General features: G+C 57.4%; 1 protein-coding gene across 2 annotated transcripts; it reads right to left on the bottom strand.

Moving 5' to 3' along the window:
- Positions 1–1,210: 1,210 nt before the first annotated feature.
- Positions 1,211–22,516, bottom strand: REXO1 (RNA exonuclease 1 homolog). 2 transcript variants are annotated; one of them, XM_053911476.1, is made up of 18 exons: positions 22,028–22,160; positions 18,575–18,776; positions 17,917–18,148; positions 10,722–12,463; positions 9,552–9,656; positions 8,563–8,773; positions 6,616–6,770; positions 6,140–6,271; positions 5,900–6,023; positions 5,079–5,192; positions 4,802–4,939; positions 4,536–4,649; positions 3,804–3,877; positions 3,466–3,576; positions 2,835–2,950; positions 2,548–2,686; positions 2,273–2,393; positions 1,211–2,160 (listed from the first exon to the last, which is right to left on the bottom strand). In XM_053911476.1, exons 3-18 carry the CDS (start codon positions 17,921–17,923, stop codon positions 2,072–2,074), a joined length of 3,492 nt encoding a protein of 1,163 aa, XP_053767451.1. In that variant the 5' UTR covers positions 17,924–18,148; positions 18,575–18,776; positions 22,028–22,160; the 3' UTR covers positions 1,211–2,071. The 2 variants fall into 2 exon arrangements, with proteins under 2 accessions (XP_053767451.1, XP_053767450.1); XM_053911475.1 differs by lacking the exons at positions 17,917–18,148; positions 18,575–18,776 and having other exon boundaries at positions 22,028–22,516.
- Positions 22,517–23,027: the final 511 nt, after the last annotated feature.

Consider the following 23,027-nt stretch of genomic DNA (forward strand, 5'->3'; position numbering starts at 1 on the left):
TTGCTGGATGCAGGTGTGACGAGGGGGTCAGGGGACCTGACTTCTTCCCTGGGATAGCAACAGTGGGCAGAGGAGCTTCCAGAGCAGTGAGAAATGGGTTTCAGCCTCCAAGAGCCAACAGGTTTGGCAAGCTGTAAGCTTGCATATCTCCTGAATTGGGAGCTCCTCTCCCCGCTTCCCCTCATTTATGCTGAGGAGGGGTACAGATACCACACGGAAACGGGTTTCTGTGAAGCCACTGGCACCACCTACTTAGAAAACTCGTTTACAGAAGAGGAGGGTTAAAGGCCGCTAGTTACAAGAATGGTCCCAGAGGGATGTGACAGTGGCAGGGGCCTGACTAGACCAAACGCTGTGCCCCTCCAGAGCCCGCAGAACCTGGAGAAGAAATCCAAAGCAGCCACGGTCCAGGAAACCCCTAGGAGAGGGGCTGCCATGTCCTCAACCCAGGATCCTGCCCTCTTGGCCTTTAGCAAAAGCCAGAGTGACAGGGTGGCAGGGCCTAATGCAGCCTTCCTTCCAGCACCTTGGTGCTCCCACCTCAGGACCTGAGGACCCCCAGGATCTTCTGTCCCATATTTTCGGCCTTGCTTTTCACTTTGAATAACTTAAAAGTGGAATCTTGCCCTGGCCAGTGCAGCTCCATTGTAGTGTCATCCCATACTCCAAAAGGTTGGGGGTCTGATTCCCAATCAGGGCACATACCTAGGTTGAGGGTTCAACCCCTGGTCAGGGCAAATATTCTTTAAAAAAAAAAAAAAGAAAGAAAACAAAAAGAATCCTGAACAGCCCTGGCCCTCCCACACACCCCAAAAGCCAAGCAACACATAAATGAGGTGAATTCAGGGAGCTGGGCACACACATTTCTAGGGATCGGCAAATGGCACACAGTGGACCATGGCCGCCCTGCCCTTTCCATGGTGGCTTCTCAGACATTCAGCCTCACAGAATTTGGCTGCTGGCCCCCAGACCAGTGGACTGGAAGAGTAACAGGCCCTAACCATTCACACAGCCCAGGGCTCCTGGTCTGCAGGGGAACACTGCATCCCCAGAGTAGGGAGCAGGGAGCAGGGCCCAGGAGACAGCCTGGGAACCAGAGCTGGCTTTCCTGCCCCCCCACTGGGGCAAGTCCTGGCATGGGGACAATGACCTCTACAGAGTATGTGGAGCCACACCTGGCACCAAGAACACTACTGGACCCCATCACATCTAAAATCCATACAAACATTTATTCTGTCCCTGCCTGTGGGTGAGGGAGAGGGGGTTGGGGCACTGGGAGGGGCTGTGGGCCTTGACAGCTCCCAGGTCGGGGCAGGGCTCCAATGGAAAGTGTCCAGACACCAGGGCCCTGGAGACATCTGGAGGGCCAGGCCCTGGGGGCTGGGGGACTGGCTTGGTTCCTAGAGGTCAAGGAGTTGGGGGGACGGCTGGGGGAGGCCAGTTCTCACCCAACCGGGCCCAGGCCAGGCTGGATTCTTGGGTCCTGGTGGCTGTGGAGGCACCAGCTGATTGCTCCCGATCCCCCAACCCCTATCCCCCCCAGGAGAGAAGGCAGCACCAGGGTCTTGCTCCTCCAGGTGGAGGGAAAAAAAACTATGCAAGTCATCAGGTTTAAATTAAAAATAATACAAAATTAAAAAAAAAAAGATAACCCCTGTCTAAACAAACCTGTGACAAGCCCACCCAGCCCACTGGATACTGGCAGGTGAGGGGGGAGGAGCAGGTGGTCAGCCTACAAAGGTCACTGCTGGGGACAAAAGCTGGGCCTCGCTGGTGTGCCAGGCAGGTGGTCCCAGCCTCCGCTGTCAGCAACAGCAGTTTCCAAATGACAGCTGTCTGGGGCAGAGGCAGGGGGCTGCAAGGGACCACATGGGCTGGGGCTCCATGTGTGTCTTGAGCTGGGTCTCGGGTGCCACTTGGCTCCTCCCGTGCTCTCCATTCCCATGTCTCGGTGACATGGCCAGGGTTAGCTCTCAAGATTTATTGCACTGTTTTGGAAGAAGCCTGGGGCTAGAGTATGGGCCAGGGCAGCGGGAGGCAGGAAGTGGGAGAGCAGGTGGGCAGGCGGCGGTCACCGCTTGGTCTTGGCGTCTTCTCGAATCTTCCAGATCACCAGGTGCATGCAGGCACTGGCGTCCTCACTGGAGCTGTGCCCATCCACTGTGGAGTGGGCAGAGGGTCAGGGTGAGCCAGCCCTGGGTGGGGCCCAGGTGCCCTCCCACCCCGCCTCTGCCAAGCCCCAACCTTGCCTCTCGCTCGCCCCATCACTCACCATTGTCCTGGATGATCTGTCTGAGGTAGTCAGCCATGAGATTCCGCAGGGAGCGCTTGTAGGGGAGGCCCAGCCGGTGTGGGAAGAGCACGGATGTGTCCACCACAGTGCTGTGGATGACCTGTGGGAACAGCCAGCCAGTCCGGGTAGGGTCCAGGACCCCAGGAGGCCCTCAGAGGTGCCTAGGGGTTAGAAGGGTTCCAGAGCAGTGTGCCTGGTCACTGACCCACAGGCCCATTCGCCCTCTGAAGATGGAGCCTGGGAGGCCAGGATACCTTCAAGGCCAGCAGGTCGCTCTCTAGACTGTGTCCAATGAGGATGGTATTGGCATTGAACATGCTCAGGAGGACAGCCTGGACGTCCCGGAGCGAGATGTTTGTGTCGGCAAGGTCGGCCTCAGTCACCCCAGAAAACCTGGTGCAGGCAGGGAAGGGACTTAGAGTAGCTGGGAGGGCACCAGAGGTCCCAACCCATGAGCTGGGTCAGGGTCAGGGAGATTGGACACCGGTGGAGCATGAGGTTCCCACCCTGGGATCCCAGGTCCTTCAGGGTCAGGCCGAACCTTGTGTTGTAGTCAACAATCTCGTTGTCCGGCTTGACAAAGGTGTCGTAAACAACCTGCATGTCAGTGTCCACCACCGTGACGCGAGTCAGCTCCAGGCCATATGTGGTGTAGGACTGCAGGCCAGAAGGATGCGGCTCAGACACACCCCACAACCTGCCTCCCTCCCCAGGCACCACTGACCACACCCCCCAGGCCAGTGCTCACGAGAAGGCTGTCCCTGATCCCAGAGCCCTGCAGCAGAGGCCTAGGAGCCTCAGGGACAGAGCGGGCACGCACCAGGCGCCCTCTTCCAGAGCCCACACTGTGCACGTGAAGCCTGCACAGCATCCAAGGGCAGAGGGGACCTGGGTACACACTGCAGTGCCCAGGGCGTGTGGTATGTGCTGGGGATGAGGTGAGAGTGTCTACTTGGTGACGAGAAAGGCCCTTTCTGGGCAGAGGCTGGCAATGAGCCTCTGGGAGGCAGGTCCGACTGCTGTTCACAGCTCTTTATCCACTCTTTTTATCCTAAATCCTGCACTGGCCCAAAGCTTCCGGCGGAGGAGCTGGGACAACCCCACAGAGCAGCAAGACCCTTGCAGCTTACAAAGGCAATGAGTCCTCAGCAAGTGTCAGCCAGGTGACTCACCATTTCACAGTCAAGGGCATAGATTCCAGGGTGAGCATCTTCTGGGAGCTCTTTATCAAAAGTCTTCATGAACCCTTCCAGGTTTTCTTTGCGGCCATCCTGCACGTGTTGCTGAGGGTGGGGAGGGGAAGGAAGGTGAGGGTGGTAGGCTTGGAGGATGGGGAGGGGACCTCAGGAAAAGCCAACAAGGCCAAGTTCACAGGACCAGACTAAACTCCCCTTTCCAAAGCAGATAAACCAAAGGACAGAAGAGGGCAGCTGAGGGTAACCTGCCCCTATCAGGACAGGGTAGGATAGTCCCAGGATAAGGAGGCATCACCAGGGCCCAGGAGACCTACCTTGGCGACCTGGCAGCCAGTGGAGCCAATGGCAGCCGAGCAGCACATGTACTGAGTCTCCCAGCCGCCAGCCGCTGCAAGAGAGACAGATCAGTGGCAGTGTCCTCGTATCTCCTGCAGGTAGTTGCTGACACCCACTTTGCCTGGGCTGGCAGAGGCTTCCCAGGAGAGGGAACCCCAGCCCTGGGTTGAAGGGTGGCCCCTATGAGGCCAGGGATTCCAGCCCTATTCCTGGGGGACACCAGGCCCTACAGGGGTGAGAGGACTTGGGATAGGGGCAGCCCCCTGATCCTGCATGGGCCCTTCCCCACACTGTCAGCAAGGACACATGCAGGCATGGGTCCCCTTGGGGCCTGCCCAAGGAAACACAGCACCCCAGGGGACCCTCTGTGTGCCCCCCAGGGGGGTCTGCAGGCAGCCACTGGTGCTCCAGGAGACCAGTGTGTTCCCGTGGGTGAGAACCTGGTCACATTAGCCATTAAGTGAAACCAGCAGCTGCAGGACAGGACAGACCCATTGTTCCCAAACGCCCACGTATTTCTCACAAGTGCTTATGTACTGAAGAAGGGCAAATGGGGGTGACAGGGTTGTGAGGAGACCTTCCTTTATCTCTGTCTAAATGTTGTAACAGAAGATCTTCATATTACTTTTGTCAAAAAATACAACTATGGGAAAGAAAATTAAAAAAGGATCGGGGAGGGTCAGAGAGAAGAGGCCAGGCCTGGGTCTCACCTCGGTTCCGGCGGAGCCGCCCCCAGTGGTAGTAACACTCTTCCTCGCGCACACACCGGCCGGAGGGGGACACCAGGTACTCGGTGCCACAGCGACAGCAGACCCGGCAGGAGGCTGGGGTGCAGACAGGCAGACAGAAGGACAGGTGAGGAGTCAGGCCGGCTTCCATGGCCTGAGCCTCTCTGTGTCTGCACCTGCTGGTTCCTGCACCCAGACAGCCTCCCCTGTGCACCCTAAAAGGAGCACAGGGGCAAGAGGCAACTCACAGTCTTTGGGCGGCTTCTCCTCAGTGGTGAAGATGACAGCGCCCCCTGGCCTCTTGGGGTGTGGGAAGGGGTAGCCGTTCTCCTTGAGCTGGTCCTCAGTGAGAAGGTACCCCTTGAGGCGGTCATATAGGGCAGCCCCTGCAGAGGACAAGGACAGGCGATCAGCCCCACAGGGAGGTTAAGGGCATCCAAGTTGAGGGGCAGGCAGTGGCTGGAAGGGTGGGGCAGGGATGGGGGACAGGCACTGTGCCCTAGGCCCTGGAGGAGCCAGGCTCACCTTTCAGATCCTCCACACGGGGGCTGCTTGGGCGGCTGAGTGAGAAGCTGGTCCTGGCGGCCAACTTGCCCCCCAGCACCACCTCATGGGACACAACCCTCCGGCCACTGGTTTCTGGAAGCGGGAGAAGGGTAAACAAGGCTCAGCATCCCCCACCCCTCCCAAGTGCTCCCCCACTTCCTCAGTGCCCTGTTTCCAGGACAGCCTGGTCACCACCCAGAGTCAGGGAAGACCTGACCTCCTGTGACCCTGAGCCAGTTGCCCAACCCCCATATTAACTCAGGACCAGCAGGCTGGGCTGCCTGGAAGCCCCTGTTTTCCCTCCATCTCCCCCTGGGCGGGGATTTTCACCCTTGTAGGGAAAGAATTTAACATGAGATATAATGGCCATCTCGTCCAGGAGAAGTGGATGGAGGGGGCCCAGCCAAGAACAGAACAGGGAAGTGCCTGCTGATGGCTTAATGCGCCCTCGAGAGGCACCATAAACGTCTTCCCAGGTTAATGCATAGAGCAGGCAGGGCGAGCTTTGAAGAGGCAGCCCCATTAGCAGGCTGGCGGCCCCTTGCTGGAGAGACCTGGTTCTCAGAGCAGGAGGTTCTCAGAGGAGGAGGGTGGTTAAAAGCAAGAAGAGGCTGTTCTAAGGGCATGGGGCCAATGCCAGCTTAGACAGAGCCCGACAGCCGGGGGCCTTTTGTCTGAGAATCTTACCACTCAGAGCGGCAGAAAGGCTGCCAGAAGGGTCCCAGCCACTCTCTGTGGGAGGTGTGGGGCTGAATCCTCTAGATGCAACACCCAGGCAGCCCCCACCCTGCGCAACTTACTGCTGAGACCAGGCACAGTGCTGGGGACCAGGCCCCGCAGCTTCTTGAGGGTGTTCACAGCTACGTTCAAGTAGATGTTCTTGCTGGGGCTGCGGTCGTAGGCCACCTTCTCCTCATTTAGCGCCTAGGGATGACATGCCACTCATTCCTGGACATCCCGACGGGTGGTCCTAGCCCCTCTGCCCAGATCTTGGCCCTGCAGCCCCCAGACGCTGGCCGCCACTTCCCAGGGTCACCCACCTTCTCTATGGCTTCCTGGTTGGAGGAGCAGAACTTGAGACATTCCTCAATAAACAGGTTTAGGTATCGCTGACGGATGACGGTGGGGACTTTGCCCCCAAACTCTTTTGGAATAACGGGCTTCTTTAAACTCTGGAGGGGACACAGAAACAGTGGAGGGTGGCTGGCCTGACACACTTCTTGGAATCCCGTCTACACGGGGGAAGCCTGCTGGAAACTGGGTCTTAGTGACCCCGGGGGCCATCACAGGCTGGCCGGTGCCAAGAGATGACTATTCCAGGGTTGACAAGAGGGGAGGGCTCATGGTACTCTGCCCTCTCTTTCTGCTCAATGTTTCTGTGAACCAAAACTATGCTAAAAAGTAAAAGGCAATGAACCGAAGAGAAAACAAAGGAACAGGACGAGGGAAAAGCAAGCCTGTGACGCTGGGAGCGTCATGAATGGGATGCCCTGTCTCCCACAGGAAGGAGCAATACCTGTAAAGATGGGCTGTGTGCCACACGCTTGGGGGTGATGGTGCTGGTGGTCTTGGAAGCCATGCCGGACAGCGTGCGTGTCTTCAGGGGCTGGCTGCCCAGCTCAAGGCCATTGGGAGGCTGGCTGCTGCTGGCTGCGAGGGTCCTCTTGGCACCTGTGGGGGTCGGCAGGGGACAGGGGATGTGAGTGCAGGAAGACAGTGTGCCCATCACTGAGCTGCAGAGCACTAGGCAGCCGCGGTCATTCAGCATCAGCAGGATGTGCATCTCGGAGCACAGGGGAGAGGGCGAGGGGTGGGAACACAGGCTGTGGAAGGACATTAGGCTCTATCTGCTCTTGGGCAAGTCCATTGAGAAGGGGGACACAAAAATGGAGCTGCGAAAGCCAGCAGGGTGGTCCAGCGGGTGGCTGGGGGCATGGGAAGCCTCTGCCACATGTTCCGGCCCCTGACTCCGAAGCATTGACATCTGAGGGAGGAAAGGTCCTGGTTCCTGGACTGAGGACCAGAGGGTCTGGGACGCCCCAGCTTGGTCATTGTGACCCAGCTGGTCTGCCCGCACTGCCTCTGTGTTCTCCTCCTCTTTGGTGAGGTCACAAACCAGTCTCCCACCCCCAGGAAGGAGGGTTAGGGTTAGGGCTGTTTCCAAGGGCTCCGGGTAGGGCAGTGGGGCCAGGGAAGGTGCATCTCCCAGTGTGTGTGCACAGGGGACCTCTGACCAGCTCTGAGCCTGGGTTTGGCCCTGATGGAAGGACAGGAGCAGATGAGGAGACCAAGGCATGGAGTGGAGGGCCCAGGTCCCTGGTTCCTGGGAATCCCATGCCAGGGTTGGCCTTGCAGGCCCCAAGGAAGGAAGGGAAGTCTATGCACTTCTCAGATTTTAGACTCATGCAGACATAGTACAAGTGCGCAGCACTGGGCGGGTCTCCCCAAACTCCAGGAGAGCCGTCTAGGCTCAGGAGAGCCAGGAATGCTGGCTGTCACAGCGGTGACTGTGGATGGCTGAATGCAAAAGGTGCAGGCTTATGAAACTTTACACATCTCAGAGTGCAATCTCCCTTCTTTGAGCTAAACCCACAACCATGCCTGTCACTGTTCTAACTCTGGCACCCTGCGGAGAGACGAATCAGGGTCTGGACACAGCAGGGAAAACCAGGGGAGGGCTGTGGACACCTGTACCTGCAGGACCACCAGGTGGAACCTGACCACCCACTCAGCTGGCTACTCAAGGGGGTCTTTAAACTGGCAGCAAGGAAGTCCCAGAGTGGCCAGGCCTTTGGGCTGGGGAGGCTGAGCCCACATCTGAAGAGGTTCCCAGGTGACTCCAGCAGTCTGGCCCGGTACACTTCCTCAGCTCCAGCTACCAGCAAGTAGAGACACTCCCATCGAGTGTGCAGCTCCACTTTCAGACAATGCCCAGTTGGGGAAAGTGACCCTCAGAGCCAGATAAGCAGCAAATAAATGCTCCAGCCCTTTGCCGGGTCAGCCAGCTCAGTTCAGTTAGGGCCTGGGACCCTGGGTTACATCCCCAGGCCCCTCCTTCCTAGCACCACCATTTGGAGCCCAATGCCTACACTCAGACCAATCCCTGCCAGGCCACCGGCCTCCAATACTCCGGGAACCCGGGGGAGGCAGGGACACAAAGACCAGGGAGGGACAGAACGCGAGGGCCACAAGGTGACCTGTAGGTCAGGGCCTTGGACAGAGGCGGAAGGCCAGAACTGAAGAGGCTTGGGACTGGCAGACAGACACCCCCCAGACTCTCCACAGCCAGCCCCCACTGCCACCAAGGCCAGGACAGGCCCAGAGCACCATGCCAGTCCTGCCCTAGCCTCCTGCTAACAGTTGGGAAGACACTCTGCCATTTTACAGACATGCACACTGAGGCCATGCCTCACTCAAGGTTACCACTGCAGGTACACTGGGTGCCTCACCTCCCAAGACTCACCTGTAGCCAGGCAGGGGTTGGGGACATGGGCAATCCTCCTCTTCTCTCCAGGAACTGCAATGTGAATGGAGGACGGCTTCTCGTGTGGCCGCTGAGCAGCCTGGAGCCAGCTGGCTGACTCCCTCTGTGCCTGCTGAGCCCGCTGGTAGCACACCTCCTGGGCAGTGGGAAGCCGGGTCGGGGGCAGTGGGCCTCTCCTCACGGGCTCTGGCTGAATGATGAGAAATTCCAGGACCCAGCTATACAGAGGGGGTGGCATACAGAGCAGGCCACCAGGGGCAACAGGCTGATGGTAGAGCCACCGGTAGGGAGGCAGGGGCTCCAGGGTTGAGGCTGGGCAGGATGTACCCAGCTCCGCCGTCAGAGCTTGCAGATACCCTGGTGGAAACCAGCTCAGCACTATGACCCTCAAGCTCACATTGTCCCAGTTGTCCCAGGTGCCAGCATGGCCCTGCTCTCCTGGCCTCTGGCATCTAAGAGCCCAGGCTGTGCCTTCAGCCCTGATATAGGCATGGGGCGGGCAGAAATCCCTGCCCCTGATTAGACTGGCATGCTGACCCAACCCCATTTGACCTAATCTTCTCTGGACTTGTTTCCAGAGTCCCAGGCCTCCCTCAGGACTGAATCAACAGGAGGGAGCTCCAAGTTCAGAGCGTGGGGCCTATCCTCTGGCCACAGAGGAGGAATCCAAGGCTCAGAGACATCTGGCCACTTGCCCAAGATCACAAAGCGCAGCTCAGAGCAACGCAGAGGCTGGGCAGTGTGACCCTGGGGGAGGGCTCATCTGCATCACACTCTCCCTCCTCCGGAACTGGTCCCCCCAGCATGGAACACAACTCAGACTGGATGGGGGCCCCAGGCACTTCTCTGCCAGGACACAGGGAGTGCTGGACCACATCTGACAAAGGAACCCATCGACTTTGTTCTGCAAATAGGAGATTCTTTCCCTCCCGCCAACCTCCACACAGGACCCCAGAGGAAACCCTTACCTCCTTGCCTTGCTTGGAGAGATGAGAGATCCTCCTCTTTTGCCCAGGGAACAGAGTGGTCAGACCCAACTGTTCCTTGTTCTCTACCTTCTCTTCTTTGGGGGGCTGGAATGCATGATCATTCCTCAGTAAGGCTCCCTCCCATGGACTCACCACCCACACCTACACAGCCTGGGAATCAAGGATGGGAGTAGGGTGGGAAGGGCGGCTCCATATCACATGTGGGTCCTCACCTCCGACCCCAGAGGCACTCCCGGCCCTACCTTACAGGTAAGGAAACAGACTCAGTGCCCCCCAGCCAAGGACCCTGGGCGCTGGCCCAGTCCTGAGCCCGCTTTCCATGCAGTGCTGGGGAAGAGTGCTGCAGATGTGCCCAGCTGTTCATGGACAAACTGCCTCCGGCTCCCCTCCCTCATCTACCCACCTGTCTATCTGCCTGCCCACCTTGCCCAGGACAAGGCTCAAATGTGGGAACCAAGGGAATGAAATCAGATGGCAACGCCTCAAAGGGCCGTGAACGGGACGGTGCTAACAAGGAGCCCAGGGTCAGACTCTCAGACCCCAGAGAGAGTACAGGTTTCTGAGGTTTCTGTGCACAGACAGCTTTGTCCGGCTGTTTAAAGCAAGCGCCCTCTGGTGGCCAATGTGGGGACATGGGACAAGGAGATAGAGGGAGTCTCACAAAGGTTTGGGAGAAAGGCCAGAGGAGGGAGGGGAAAGGAGAGGGGAAGGAAGGAGGAGGGAAGAGAGAAGAAGAGAGAGGGGAGAGACGGGGCCAGGGAAGAGGGAGACAAGAGGTAGAGGGGAGGAGAGAGAAGGCAGTGGAAGAAGGTGGCAGGGCTGGAGGAGGACTGAAAGGAGAAGGGTTGGGGAATGGGGAGAGGAACTCTGAAGAGGGGTGGGGTTGAGGATACCCAATACCCCATTGCCTGACACTCTTGGGAGCTGCCACAGGAGCCCCATCAGGTAGGCCAGAGGCCCGCCAGTGGGCCATAAGCCAGCGTTCTCTTCCTGGACAAGGTGCAGGGGGGCAGCAAGTAGCCACCAAGGATTGCTGAATTTTGGATGAGTTAAGAGGCTATCTCCATCTTGGCACTGAGACTCCAGTCACAGGGAGACGCTGGGGACAGAGTGCCCAGCAGCCTTCCTGAACCCAGCCCAGACTCTCACCTGCCGGGCCAACCGGCCCCTGTCCTCCGTCTTGACACAGGTGGATTCATTGAAAATGCGCAAGCACTCCTCCATGGGGTCAGAGTCAAAGTCGACCTCCTTCTCCAGGGCAGAGTAGTCCACATCTGTGCCTGCCCCAGAGGAAGAGGAGGAGGAGGAAGAGGAGGCAGAGGCCCGGCAAGGCAAGGGGTGAGGAGAGGCCTTGAGGCGCTTGTGCGGCCCCCGCATGCCTGAGAGGCCCAGGCTAGAGTCCGAGTCCGAGTCCGAGCTGGAGCTAAGGCAGGGCAGGGCAGGGGGGCACAGTCCAGGCACCCTGGGCCCTGGGTCCTCATCCTCACTCTCGTCCCCAAAGAGGTCTGCATGGCTCAGGGTTCGCCTCTGCAGCTTGGGGGCAGTCTGGGAGGTGCCCTCATCCAGTGAGTGGGCCTTCCGCTCTACCAGCTTCCCAGGTGGGGACTTCCCACCCATCTTGTCCAGCAGCTGGGGGGCATCTCCACGAGTGGGGCTGGGGCTTCGCTGTGGCTGCAGCTGGTCATTCAGGCCTTTTCCTGAGCTGGCCACTGAGGTTGCTAGAGATGGCTTTTTCTTGGTCCCTTGGGGCCGCTCTGCCCTACGTTGGACACTGCCAGACTGTGAGCTCCTCTTGTTTGCATGTGGCTTCACAGCTGGCCTCCTGTGCTCTCCATCCTTACCCCTGTCTGTTTTCCGGATACTGTCCATGGGGCCAGGGGCTGGCAGCACCCCACTTTTCTTCTTCTTGGGTCTTCCCTTCTTGGGGCCGCTGCACTCCTGTGAGGTCTTGGTGGGAGGGGAACCAGGCTTGGCTGGGCATGCCCCATCGAGGCCTTTGGGAGCCTGCCTGAGGTCCCCCACATCGTACTGCACAGCCATCTCCTTGGTCTCCCGAAGGCCACCCTCCTCAGGCTCCTGGCCCTCCCTGGAGCCTGGCTTGCTGGGGCCCTTGCTCTCAGCTCCTGCCTGGGCCTTCAGAGGGCTGGCAGTGGCAGGCCTGTCTCCCAGAGCTGTGGCAGCATCATCATCTGAGTCAGAGAACCTGGCATCACAGCCACTGAAGGGGTCACAGGGCTTCTTTAGTGCGGGTGTGTAGGGCTCACTGCTGCCACGGGAGCCCCGGGGCCGCTTGGGGGCCCGATCATCCTTGGAGCTGGCCCTGCTGAGCAGCCGAGCAGAGAAGTTGGACAGCGGGTCATATTCTAGGTCAGTGGATGGCTTGGAATCATCTACCACGTACTTGCTGCTAGAGACTGGGCGGCTATACCGCCGAGGCTGACTCATGGCCTTGGGGATGTACTCCAAGGCACCACTGCCCCCTCCTCCATGGCCCTGAGCTGGGTCCAGAGAGGCCAGCAAGTACTTGCTACCCAGCTCAGCAGGGGTGGCAAGGGGAGTGGGCTGGTAGCTGGCATTGGGGCTTAACAGGCCTCGGCCACCAGGGTTGTAATCAAAGGACAGTGGAAAGGTGTCCTCGTCCAGGCTGGTGGTAGGGCCGTGGGGTGCCAGGGCAGGGACCTCGGGAGAGACATGTTCACGGGCTGTCTCCAAGAGCTCCCGGTACCGCCGTTGTTCTATCTCCACCTCAGAGCGCACGGCCTCAATGGCCTGGTTGACCAGCTCCAGCTCCAGGATGTCTGAGTGGGGCTCATCCCCTCTGCCCAGGACACCGTTCTCCCTCTGTGCCGGGAGCTTGGGCAGCTCAGGGTTGTACGGGTCATAACAAAGCCCTGGAACGGTAAGAGGGAGGAAACAGCGGTGAGCAGGCCTGTGAAGTAGCAGCCACGTGTGCCAGCAATCTGCCTTGACCCAGAGAACTGGCCTTCCAGAACCTAGCAGGAACAGACCCCTGCCAAGGCTGGCCTGCACAGTAGGATTCCAAAGGGACCCTCTGTGCAGGGATCTGCAGAGGCTGATAAGTGGGGTGAGGGGTTTAGAATCCTGGCCCCAGAGACAGCCACAAGGTCAAGAGACTAGTGTGGCCCCTGGGAGGGGTAGAGACATGACAGAAAAGACCATTAAGACCCAGAAGCCAGGAAGAGATGGTGGTGGGATTCCCACTGGGCATGCCTACACCAAGGCCACACCACACTGCTTCCTGTTTTGGGGAGTTGGGAAGATGCCACAGGAGGCCTGATACCCAGGCAGGTTGAAGGGCACAGAGATGCTCAACAGGGTGGAAGGGGAGTGTGTTCAGAGCTCTGCAGTTCAGGTCTGAGGGTAGAAGGAGAGTAGACACAGCCCACCCAGCAGGGTCTGAGGTGTGCAGGGCTCTGCTCCACACCTCCACCTGCAGGAAAGTCTGCTGAGCTATGTCTGCACAACCAAGAAAATGGAAACCACTGAAGTGTCCACCATGAAGTAGCACTGTGGGCAAAGGACACTTTTAACAGAAAACAAGAGACAAAAGGCAATCTATGGGATGATCCCATGGGTGTAAAAAAGGGAAAAGCACATACTAGAGGTCAGCTCAGCCCCAGTGCCACCAGTGTTGGCACAAACCTCAAGGACTCACTTATGGACAGAGGTACAGACATCTTCAATGACATGTGAGCAAATAAAGCATGACGTTTTGAAAAAGGAGTAATGTACATATTCAAATATATCAATCTACCATAAAAATTCCTGAGTTTAAAGTGTTCATCACTAGAACTTCTATCAGATGTAATTCTGCAACGTCTCTAAAGAAAAGGCCAATGGGGTTCCTGCCCTGTGGTTGGAGAACGACAGCTGATTCTCCCAGAGCCTCCAGGAGCCAGTCCTGCCCATACCTGGACTTAACCTGTGAGGCTGAGCGTCGAAATCTGGCCTCCAGGACTGTCCGAGAATCAATCTGTGCTGCTGGAAGGTCCTCAGGGCGTGGTGACTTGCCAGAGCAGCCCCAGGAAACTCATGCAACCTCATTTAGGGAGAAGCCCACTTGGCTGGCTGCCCACAGGTGACAAGCTTTGCAGGGGACAGTGGCTGGGTCTGGGCTGCCTTCGGGAAATGGATGAGGGAGGGAGAGGTTCATCATAGACGTGCAGTCTGGCTTTTAACTTGGATCCTATTTTTGAAACCGTATTTGGAAAGGAGAAAAGCAGCATGAACCTATGCCTCAAACCACAGAGGACATGCCAGGGCTGGGGGTAGGAGACAGGAGGTAGAATGACACAAGGCAGGGGGCCGGCGCCAAAACAAATGCCAGGGGCTTTCTTTTGGGGAGTTCACAGTGGGACCAGCTACTTCATGCCCCCCATATTACAGCTGAGGATGTGGGGGCGTGAGGACCCTGGATCAAGGCTCACAGTCCCCCTGTGCCCCCAGCGAGGGACAAGGTAAAGGGACCATTCTGAGGGAAAGCTAAAGGCCCCAGCAGCAGGGTCAAGGCCACCCTCCCAGCCCACCTTGACTCAGGATGAGTCCCTGTGCACCAGTGGCAGACCCACCCCAGCTCAACACCCATCTGCATGAACATTAGGAACCAATGCCCCCTCCCTCCCCCAAGTCCTAGCTGCCAGCAGAGTGGAGGAGCCCAGGCCAAGGCCACCACCAGCTACAAGCTAGGGACACTTACTGGGCATGTCCACAGAGGGATCTGTCGGATTGCACTGATCTCTGCCAGGGGAAGGGGGGGAAGCCGGGGAGGTGCAGGGGAGTCTCCAGTCCAGCCCAGCCCACCTCACTCCCTAACTCCCTTCTTCAGTTAAGATGGCTCCTGCCCCACCCCGCCCTCCTGTGGGGAACGGGAGCAAGGGCCCACCTAGTAGAAGGCCCTCCTCCAGGACAGGTTGGGGGACCAGTGGATGGGGGTCAGGACCCATGCCCACAAAGGGCCAAAGGCAAATCAGCATGAAGGCCTCAGCACTTCTCCAAGGTCAGGAGGTCAGAATGCAGAGCCTGAGAATTTTCAGCCACTTTAGATTTGAACCAAAAGGGTTTTCCCTAAGGAGCCCGTGTTTTGGAAGCCAGGTGGAGGTGGCACTGTGCCCTGGGAGGGAGAAGGGTAGGGGCCCTGCAAAGTTCCGAAGGCTGCCTGGCCTCACTGCCCTGGTGGACCAGAGTCAGAGCTCTGGCTTTCTCAATGAAAGCCTGTACTGGCATCCTTCCTAAAGGCCATTGCACCTGCTCCACCCCATCCAGTTTTCAGGCAGCCCATGAACTAGCTTGTCAGGTGGGAAGGGCGGTACACTTGGGGGTCCAAGCCATTCACTCTGAAGGGATACAGCTCCTGGCTGGGCCCCAGCCCTTCATCCGAACACCCAGGAGCTCTGCCAAGGTGGGGCGTTTTCAGTCCCAGGTGAAGGCTGCCTCCCAAAGATGCAAGGGAAACCGCTTAAGGAAGGCCTATGTCAAGGTCCCGATCCTGCCCTCTCTGGGGCCTGTTTCCCCATTGGTACCATATTGCTATGTCATCAGCCTGAGGGGTTCTAGACAGGTCTGGGAGCTTCCAGCACACAGCTGCCAGGAGTTTTGCTGTAGCTCTGAGGACCAGAGCTCAGCCCCTGAGCCACCCAAGGTCTTCTGAGGGTTGGGGGGAGGGACACAAATACAGAAGATACATCTAGCCCCTGCCCCACCTGCGTCAGAGGACTAGGTCCTTTAGGGGACCTGTCAGAACTGGAGAAGCTCCCAAGAAAATGTTTGCAAGCTGCCCTGGTGGCAGTCAGAAGGCAACTTGACAGGTGACCCTTGAGGTCAGGAAGAGCCAATGGCATCTCGGAAGGGGTCCTTCAATTATTGGGGATTAATTTGGATGGAAGGGAACCGTGCTCCTTTGAGGGTTCACACCCATAAGCACACCTTTAGTAAACAAGATTATTTGGGCTATTTTTCGGAAAAGGAAGCAGTCTTGGGATGGCTGATAGAGCTCCTCAAAGGCCCGAGCAAGGGTGTTACACTCTTTGGGAAGTCACATTCCCAGGCCTGGTTCCTGCCCCCTACTCCAGGATGAGGGAGGGGCCTGCTGCTGCCCAGCTCCAGGGACACCCATGAGGTGAAGGGCCTGCCTGGTGGTCACTTGAGGGATCTCCCATAGGAAGGCCCCTCACCAGATCAGGGAGGAGGAAAGATATGGAGAGGCCTCTTCCAGCCCCCTCAGCTCACCTTCCCCTGGTCATTCGTGCTTGGCTCTATGCACCCAGCACCGCACGCCCACCAGGACCTGGCCTGACTGAAGGACAGAGCGGCTCCCCCAGTGACCTCAACCCTGCTCAGACTCTCTGATCATCAGCTTCTGGGACAGGTCTAGCACAGCAGAGACCAGGCCTCTTCCCACGGCTGCTGGGGCCATGGAGCAGTGGATGGGAAACCTGTATAGGAAAGGGCATGAGCTGGGAGAACACCACCAAACCCCAACAGGCTGACCCACAAACAAGACAGGTATAGGAATTCCCCAGTCCTGGCAGCCACCTCTAACCTCTCCAGACCATTACTCTACCAAAAAACCCTTCCCCAGTCCTGGCTGGTGTGGCTGAGTTGGTTGGGTGTCATCCTGCACACCGAAGGGTCACTGGTTCAATTCCAGGTTGGGGCACATGCATGGGTTGTGGGTTTGATCCCCAGGTGGGGCATGTACTGAGATGCAACCAATCGATGTGTCTCTCTCCCTCTCTTTCTCCCTCCCTTCCCCTCTCTCTAAAATAAAATGAAAAACAAACAAAAACCACCTTTCCCCATTCTGGCCCTGTCCCAACCTCTGCTCCTTCCTGATACCCCTGCTCCCATCACACCCTCTGTTCCAGAAACCACAGGCACCCTCCTCTAACTGCTGTGCATGGAATCAATGACAAGACATTGAGTTGTAAAGACCCTGCTCGGAGATGACCCCAGTCTCTGCCTTCTAAAGACCCGACCATCCCCCACCCCTTTTCTCCCTAGTCTGCCCAAGGAGTGGAGATAAGTGCAGGACTGCACAGAGATCCCCCAGCTCATACCGGATAAGACCTCAGCAGGGACTCCTACAACCCAGGTGGCAGTCATAGCCTGCTGATCACTGGGGACACCAGGAAGAGACACAGTCTCTGCTGCATAGGAGATAAGCGGGGACATTAAGACTAGTCAAGGACTAGATCCACCCTGGGTAGCAGTGGCCTTGAGGTGGAGCCAGGGGACCAAGGACATTCCTTAAGGCTGTAGCGGTGGAACAAGTGTGGGGGTTGAGGCTGAGGGCTCAGGGTCAGAGGGCTCCATACTTGGGACTTTTCTGGGAAGCGGGATCTGGCAGACAGCACCCTCAATAGAAGGCAGAGTAATCCCCCTGGGTCTGGCCACCACTCATTTCCCCCAGGCCCAGCCTCTCTGCTCTTGGGGGCCTCCCCCACCCCTATTCCTGGACACTGGGATGCCCCACTGGACAGGCCAGGAGCCTAAAGCCTAGCAATGAAGGCACCTGGCCACTCACTTACTCTGAACCAAAGGAGAGTGTGCCCCGCACTGTACAGGGCAGCCCAAACACTTGGGGGGAGAACATGTAGGCCACCAGGAATGCGTTCCCAGGTGTACATGGGACACATTTGAGACACACCCCTGCTGAGGCTGGCTGCACCTTAAGAAGCAGGTCTGGGGTCCTCCGCCTCACCTGGCAGGGCCCACACCTGTCTCTGGGGCTGGTGAAGATGCTGGAGGACCTGGGATACTAGTTTGTGGCTCAGATCCCAACAACCTCCCCTAGCGCCCCCTAGAGCTTTCCCTCAGCTCTAGCCTCGCCTTGCAAATAGTGCAAGGTCAGGGCCTCCGTGCAGGAGGCACCACACAGCCAGCTCCAGGGGAAGGAAAGAGGGTCCCAGCCAGACCTGGGGCTACCACCAAGCCCATTTTCTCTGTGTCCCCAGAACCACCCTGGCAACAGTAATTACACTGGCTGTCAGGCCACCCTGCTCCCAAATCCAGATCCTGGAGCAGGCTGCCCTCGAAACACCTACTGCCTGAGGCCGAGCAGCCTGGATCGTAACCACAACAGGCTATGCTTCAAAATCTGCAGAAATATACAGGACAGTATAAAAACTGAGGGGAAGAACCAGAAGGACGGGCTGCAAGGGTGAAGACAGGCACACTGGGGGTGGGGTGAAAGGCAGCCTTTTCTCCTCCACACCTGTCTGTCCTCACAGTCCACGAGGGCACAATTCACTTCAGTGAGCCCAATAAAAAAGCTTCAAAATAGAGCACTCCCACTCTTCCTGGCCCCAGTGTATCTCCGACTCACCAAACATGTGGGTTTTCTTTCCAGTGGGTGACTCCAGGGTCACCTCTTCCACCACACAGGCTCCCGGGAGCGCCCTGCACCCAACACAGAGACCTAGCAACTCGAAGCACCTTCAGATGTTCCAAGTGAAGTCAGGTGAAGGCGCACCCCAGCCAGGGGAGACGAAGGGCTGCATTCCTACAGGCAGTCCCAGGAGGTGGGGCCAAGGCGAGGGGGAAGCCAGCTACATCCCCTAAGAAAGAGTCCACACACAGGGGTTACACATGAGCACACTGGCTTTTATTAGTTCACTCTGCAGGCAGGTGCTGGGGAGGGGATGATGGAGGGCTGGCTCCTGAAACAGTGCCCACACCCCTGCTCTGTGAGGGCCCTCTGGGCCACACTCCCAGAGAAGGGGATATTGGTCTCTCCATACAAGTGACTGTCAAGTATGTGGGGATGGATCTGGCCTCTAGGACACTCGGGGACAAGCATCACCAGGATGTGCCTGAGTGAATGTGCTCCAGTGCCCTCTGAACATCCCCCCGGCCACATTCCAGGCCCTGCCTCCTCCGTCTGGCAGCTCAACACACTCTGCACCCAAGCTGACCAGTGCAAATGTCTGCAAAGGGCTGTGGGATGAATGAGTGAAAGATGAGCGAGTGAATGTAATACTGACCAAGAGCCACGGGCCCCTCAATGCCTGGAGCACGTCCACTCCCAAGGACACAAGCCTTTGTGGTGGGTGATCAGAAGAGAGAGTCCCTCCAGGACAGACAGCTCCCGGCAGACACAAAGCAAAGTTAACTGGCTCTGAGTCCCCCAATCTCCCGTCTTTGGCACAGACTGGTTGTACTGCAGGGGCTCTCCCAGGGCCTGTGCTAGAAAAGGACAAGTTACAAGTCAGTGTGACAACAGGGACTCCTGCCAGGACTGCTGGGGGTGACAGTGATGCCAGGGGACAGCCTCTCCTTCACCCTCCTATGCCTTTCCAAACCACAGAGCATGAGAACATCCCAGGCCTTTCAATGCACTGTCTCCCTGACCGGAATCCCCCCAACCAACCTGCTTCCAGTATCAGGTAAAACTCCTACTCATCCTTCAAAGCCCAGATCAGTAACCACATGCATGAGGACACTCCCCTGACATCCCTAACCCCCCATGCCAATTGCTCTCTCTCTCTGGACCCTGGCCCATATCTGTGATTCTGGATATGAATCCAGAGCCTTCCTGCCTGGTCCACAGATACGTACTGAATTCACACAGACCTGGAAGAGTCCTTTTGGAGGGCCCCAGGGCCAGCTCCTGATTTTACAGATGACACGAAGACCTGGGCGTACCTGCATGTGCGGGTCCAGGCCAAGGCCATAGTTTGTGAAATGGTCAAGTCCCACCCCTCAGAGCATCCAGATTATGGGCACCCCCATCAGCTTCCCATCCTCTCCTCCAGCAAACTAAAGCAGCAAGCAGGAGGGCAGTTCCCCCATGAATGCTTCTCAGCCTTCAATCCTGCCTGCCACCCACTTATCTCTGCCAACAGGCATTTCACGTAGCCACCTCCAGAAAACCCAGTGCCCAGAGGAAGCCACAGAACTGACTGCTCCCAAACTGCCAGCACATGTCCCTGCTCCCTCAAACAGCACAGGCTGACCACTGCAGGGATTCATGAGGACCTGGACATCATGAAGAAGGATGGTGGCCAGGAGACACCTCTGTGAATCTCAGTCTGCGTCTGCCAGGACTGGCCCAGACCAGCCCCTCCCTCTGCACTTTTCATATTCTTCTGCGTTCCACTCTGTCCTGAATCAGATCACACCAGCCAGACTCCACCTGTTGCACATGTGCAGCTCAAAGAATAACAAACCCAACTCCTAGACACCCACTGCTCAGCTCCCACCAGCTTCCACTACTCAGCTTACAAACTATGTGCTGGAAATTATTTTGTAGAGGGGATTCTGGGAGTGAGGGATAGGAGTGGAGGAGGACGGAAAAGCAGAAAGAAGGGTTTCTGCAGCTCAGCGGCATCAGACTGAGGAGCGGAGGCAGCACTGCTGCTCAGACCTAGTTTGCAGAAGAGATAACTGAGGCAAGTAACACTGACCAGTGGGAGGCCAGGTTGGCCCCCTCCTGGGCTGGCTCTTTACACAATAGAAAGCTAAAGCAAAATGCCTTAACTTGGGGCTCCACTCCATCACAGGGGCTAACAATACAAAGGGCATCCCACTTCTTCTTTTGGAGCCCCCAGGGGAAAAAGGAACCCCATCTAGGGTTCCCTTTTTTTTTTTTTTAAAGACACAGAGAAAAGGAGAAATACTGATTTGTTGCTCCACTTATTTATGCATTCATTGGTTGATTCTTGTACGTGCCCTGCCTGGGGATCAAACTCGCAACCTTGGCATATTGGGACCACGCTCCAACCGAGTGACCCAGCTAGGGTCCCACCCAGGGTTTTTGGGCTGCTGTGCCTCTAGCCTCTGGGCCTGAGGAGCTAAGGGAGGTAATGTTTGCAGGGTATGCCATCCCCATAGGCCTTGGGGAACTCACCCATCCCATTCCCAAATACACAACAGGCCAGTGCTGGGACACGGATCACATTGGTACCACTGACATTTGGGCCTGATAAATCTGTGTGTAGGGAAAGGGGCCATCCTGGGCACTGTAGGGTGTTGGGCAGCATCCCTGGCCTCTACCCACTCAGTGCCAGCAGCACTGCCATTGGTGACAACCACAGATGTGCCCAGACATTGGCCAGTGTCTCCTGGGGAGGTGGCAGGTTCGTTCAGGTGAGAAATTGCAGCACAGGTAAAATGCACACTCTGCAGGACACATCCATGTCTTAGTGCAACCACCTTCCCCAGCCCCTGCATGCATCCCACCCACTCACCACCCACTTCCCGCCAGCCTGAGCCCAGGCCACGGGCCACCTGTCAAGGCCTGGACCCAGAGACTCACTGCTCTACTGATCGACGTTAAGCAAAGACCCGTAAAATACCCAAGCCTGGATCTAGGCAAGGGGCAGGTTTTTACAGTTCCCAGGCCATCTGGGGGGGGCCACTCTGTGTGGGGACCATAGACCAGGGATCACCTCTTGCCTCACTAGGGGCTGTGGGGCCCCGGAAAACAGAGTCCTACTTAGTCAATGTGGCAGGATCACAGCTTTGGTGAAAAGACAAAGCTTGTTGTATTTAAGACTGGGAGGAAGAAGAGCAAGCTGGCAGATCAAGGACTCACACAAAACATTTTTCTTTTGGCTTTTTAGTACTCTCTAATGTTTTTTAAATGAACATTGCTCTTCAGTCCTGAAAAAAAAGTGATTTGAATGGAGGAGCTTGTGTGGGGCTGAACCACAAACAGAAACCCAGGTTCCTTTTACTGGTAATACAGCTAATGCTAGAAGTGAACTCTGCGCTGGTGACATTTACAGAGGGCTGCTTTGTCAACCCAGAACACCTTTACTACACCCCCATCTTTACAGAAAAATCAAAACAATAGAACCACCCATCCACAGCAGTAGTGAAGGCTCCTCCTCTGGGAGGCCTTAAGCTTCAATCCCAGAAGCCTGGTGGCCCTGGCTCCTTGGGGGTTCCCTGGGGGCCTGGAGCCACACCTGGATGCACAGCTTCCAGGGAGGGACACAGAGGTGATGCTTATAAAGGAAAGCGACCTCAGCGAGAAAAGAAACCACCTATGACTAGAAAATACTAAGGTCTCAGGTCAAATCTCAACCCCCCTACAAGAATCCCTCCCAGATCCCTCGCAGTTGTCACCAAACTCTGCCGTGACATTGACAATCAGCATCATGATACACAAAGAGAAGCAAAGTCCATTAACGCTCTCTGCTCAACCCAAAGCAAAGCATTCCTTGGAAGCCTATTCCCCTCCCGTCCCTGTCAAGTGAGTCTGGCACTCGGTTCGAAACACAGTAGGTGCTGCTAAATAAGGTGCAGCCAGAAAAGTAGAGCGAAAACAAACACGGGCTACCGTGGGTAGTCCGGGTCCCGGCTGGAGGAATGTTGCCCGCAACAGTGTGGGGAGGGGCTGGGCCGAGAACGAGAGTCGGGGAAGCGCCGGCGTTGGAGTCCAGGCCTGGGCCGGGGAGCTAGCCCCGGGCGGGCGAGCGGGCGGGCATTACCTGCTGCGGGGGACGCCGCTCCGCCGCCGCCGGGCGCGCCCGCGCCCCGGGCCCCGCGGTGCCGGAAGTGGCAGTAGGGCCGCCGGCAAGGACCCCCGGGCGCCCCAGACCAATAGGGGCAGTCGATGGCCCGGAAGAAGCCTGTGGAGCGTAGCATGGTCCGTCCCGCGGTGAGGCCACGGCCGGGAGCCGCCGAGGCTCCCGGTCCCTCACGGGCACCGCGGTCGCCGCCGCCCGCGCCTCACAAACCCCGACGCCGCCATCTTGCTCCGAGGCCCCAAAAGGCCCCCAGGACGCCGCCACAAGGCCCCGGGGAGCGGCTGTCCAAAGCGCGCCCGATTAGAAACGCCTGATCTCGCAAGATCGAGGCGGGTCGCAAGTCCACGGGCCGGGACAGGCAGCCGCGAGAGAGAGAGTGGAGTGTGCAGACTGTCCTGCCTGAGACCTTCGGGAGGCTCGCCGGCGCCGCCGCCCATCCTTCCGCAGCGGCAGCAGCGCCATCTTGAGCCCAAGGCCCCTGCGGCGTCTGGGCTGTCCACGGCGCGCCTGACAAAAAAAAAAAAAGCTCTTCAGGGCCCAGTTATAGCCCATTTTTACTTTGCTTTCATTAGCATGTTCCTCTAGAGCGCCCTCTGCTGGCCAAAGTGAGTCCTGTACCTGAACCCGGCAACCCCAATGCCTGAGTTAACTCCATCCAAGCTAGAACTTAACCTCCCCGCCGCTTAATTTCTCCCACCTGGACTCGTGTCAGCAGTCTGATCCCCAGATATACAGGAGGAGTCCTGTTTTCATTTACTCATTTGTCCACCAAATACCGAGCACCTGCTCTCTGTCAGCTGGCCTAGGTGCTATGCTGAGCCAGATTTTGTTTATCCATTCATCAGATGATGGATGTTTGGTTTCCACCTTTTGTCCGTTGTGAATTGTGCTGCTAGGAATACGTGTGTAGGTATATTTAATTGAGTGCCATTTTGTTTCGGTACTAGTTTTTAAAATGATG

This window comes from Desmodus rotundus, chromosome 9, assembly GCF_022682495.2.
Source record: "Desmodus rotundus isolate HL8 chromosome 9, HLdesRot8A.1, whole genome shotgun sequence".
Classification (NCBI taxonomy): Eukaryota; Metazoa; Chordata; class Mammalia; order Chiroptera; family Phyllostomidae; genus Desmodus; species Desmodus rotundus.

Bases quoted from the DNA above. Each gene is read 5' to 3' on its own strand.
- REXO1 (XM_053911475.1), bottom strand. From the start codon at position 22,184: ATGCTACGCTCCACAGGCTTCTTCCGGGCCATCGACTGCCCCTATTGG. The intron at 5,193-5,899 runs GTAAGTTGCGCA...TCCCGCTTCCAG, and splicing joins CACTGTGCCTGGTCTCAGCA to AAACCAGTGGCCGGAGGGTT. The intron at 4,940-5,078 runs GTGAGCCTGGCT...TGTCCTCTGCAG, and splicing joins CCGTGTGGAGGATCTGAAAG to GGGCTGCCCTATATGACCGC.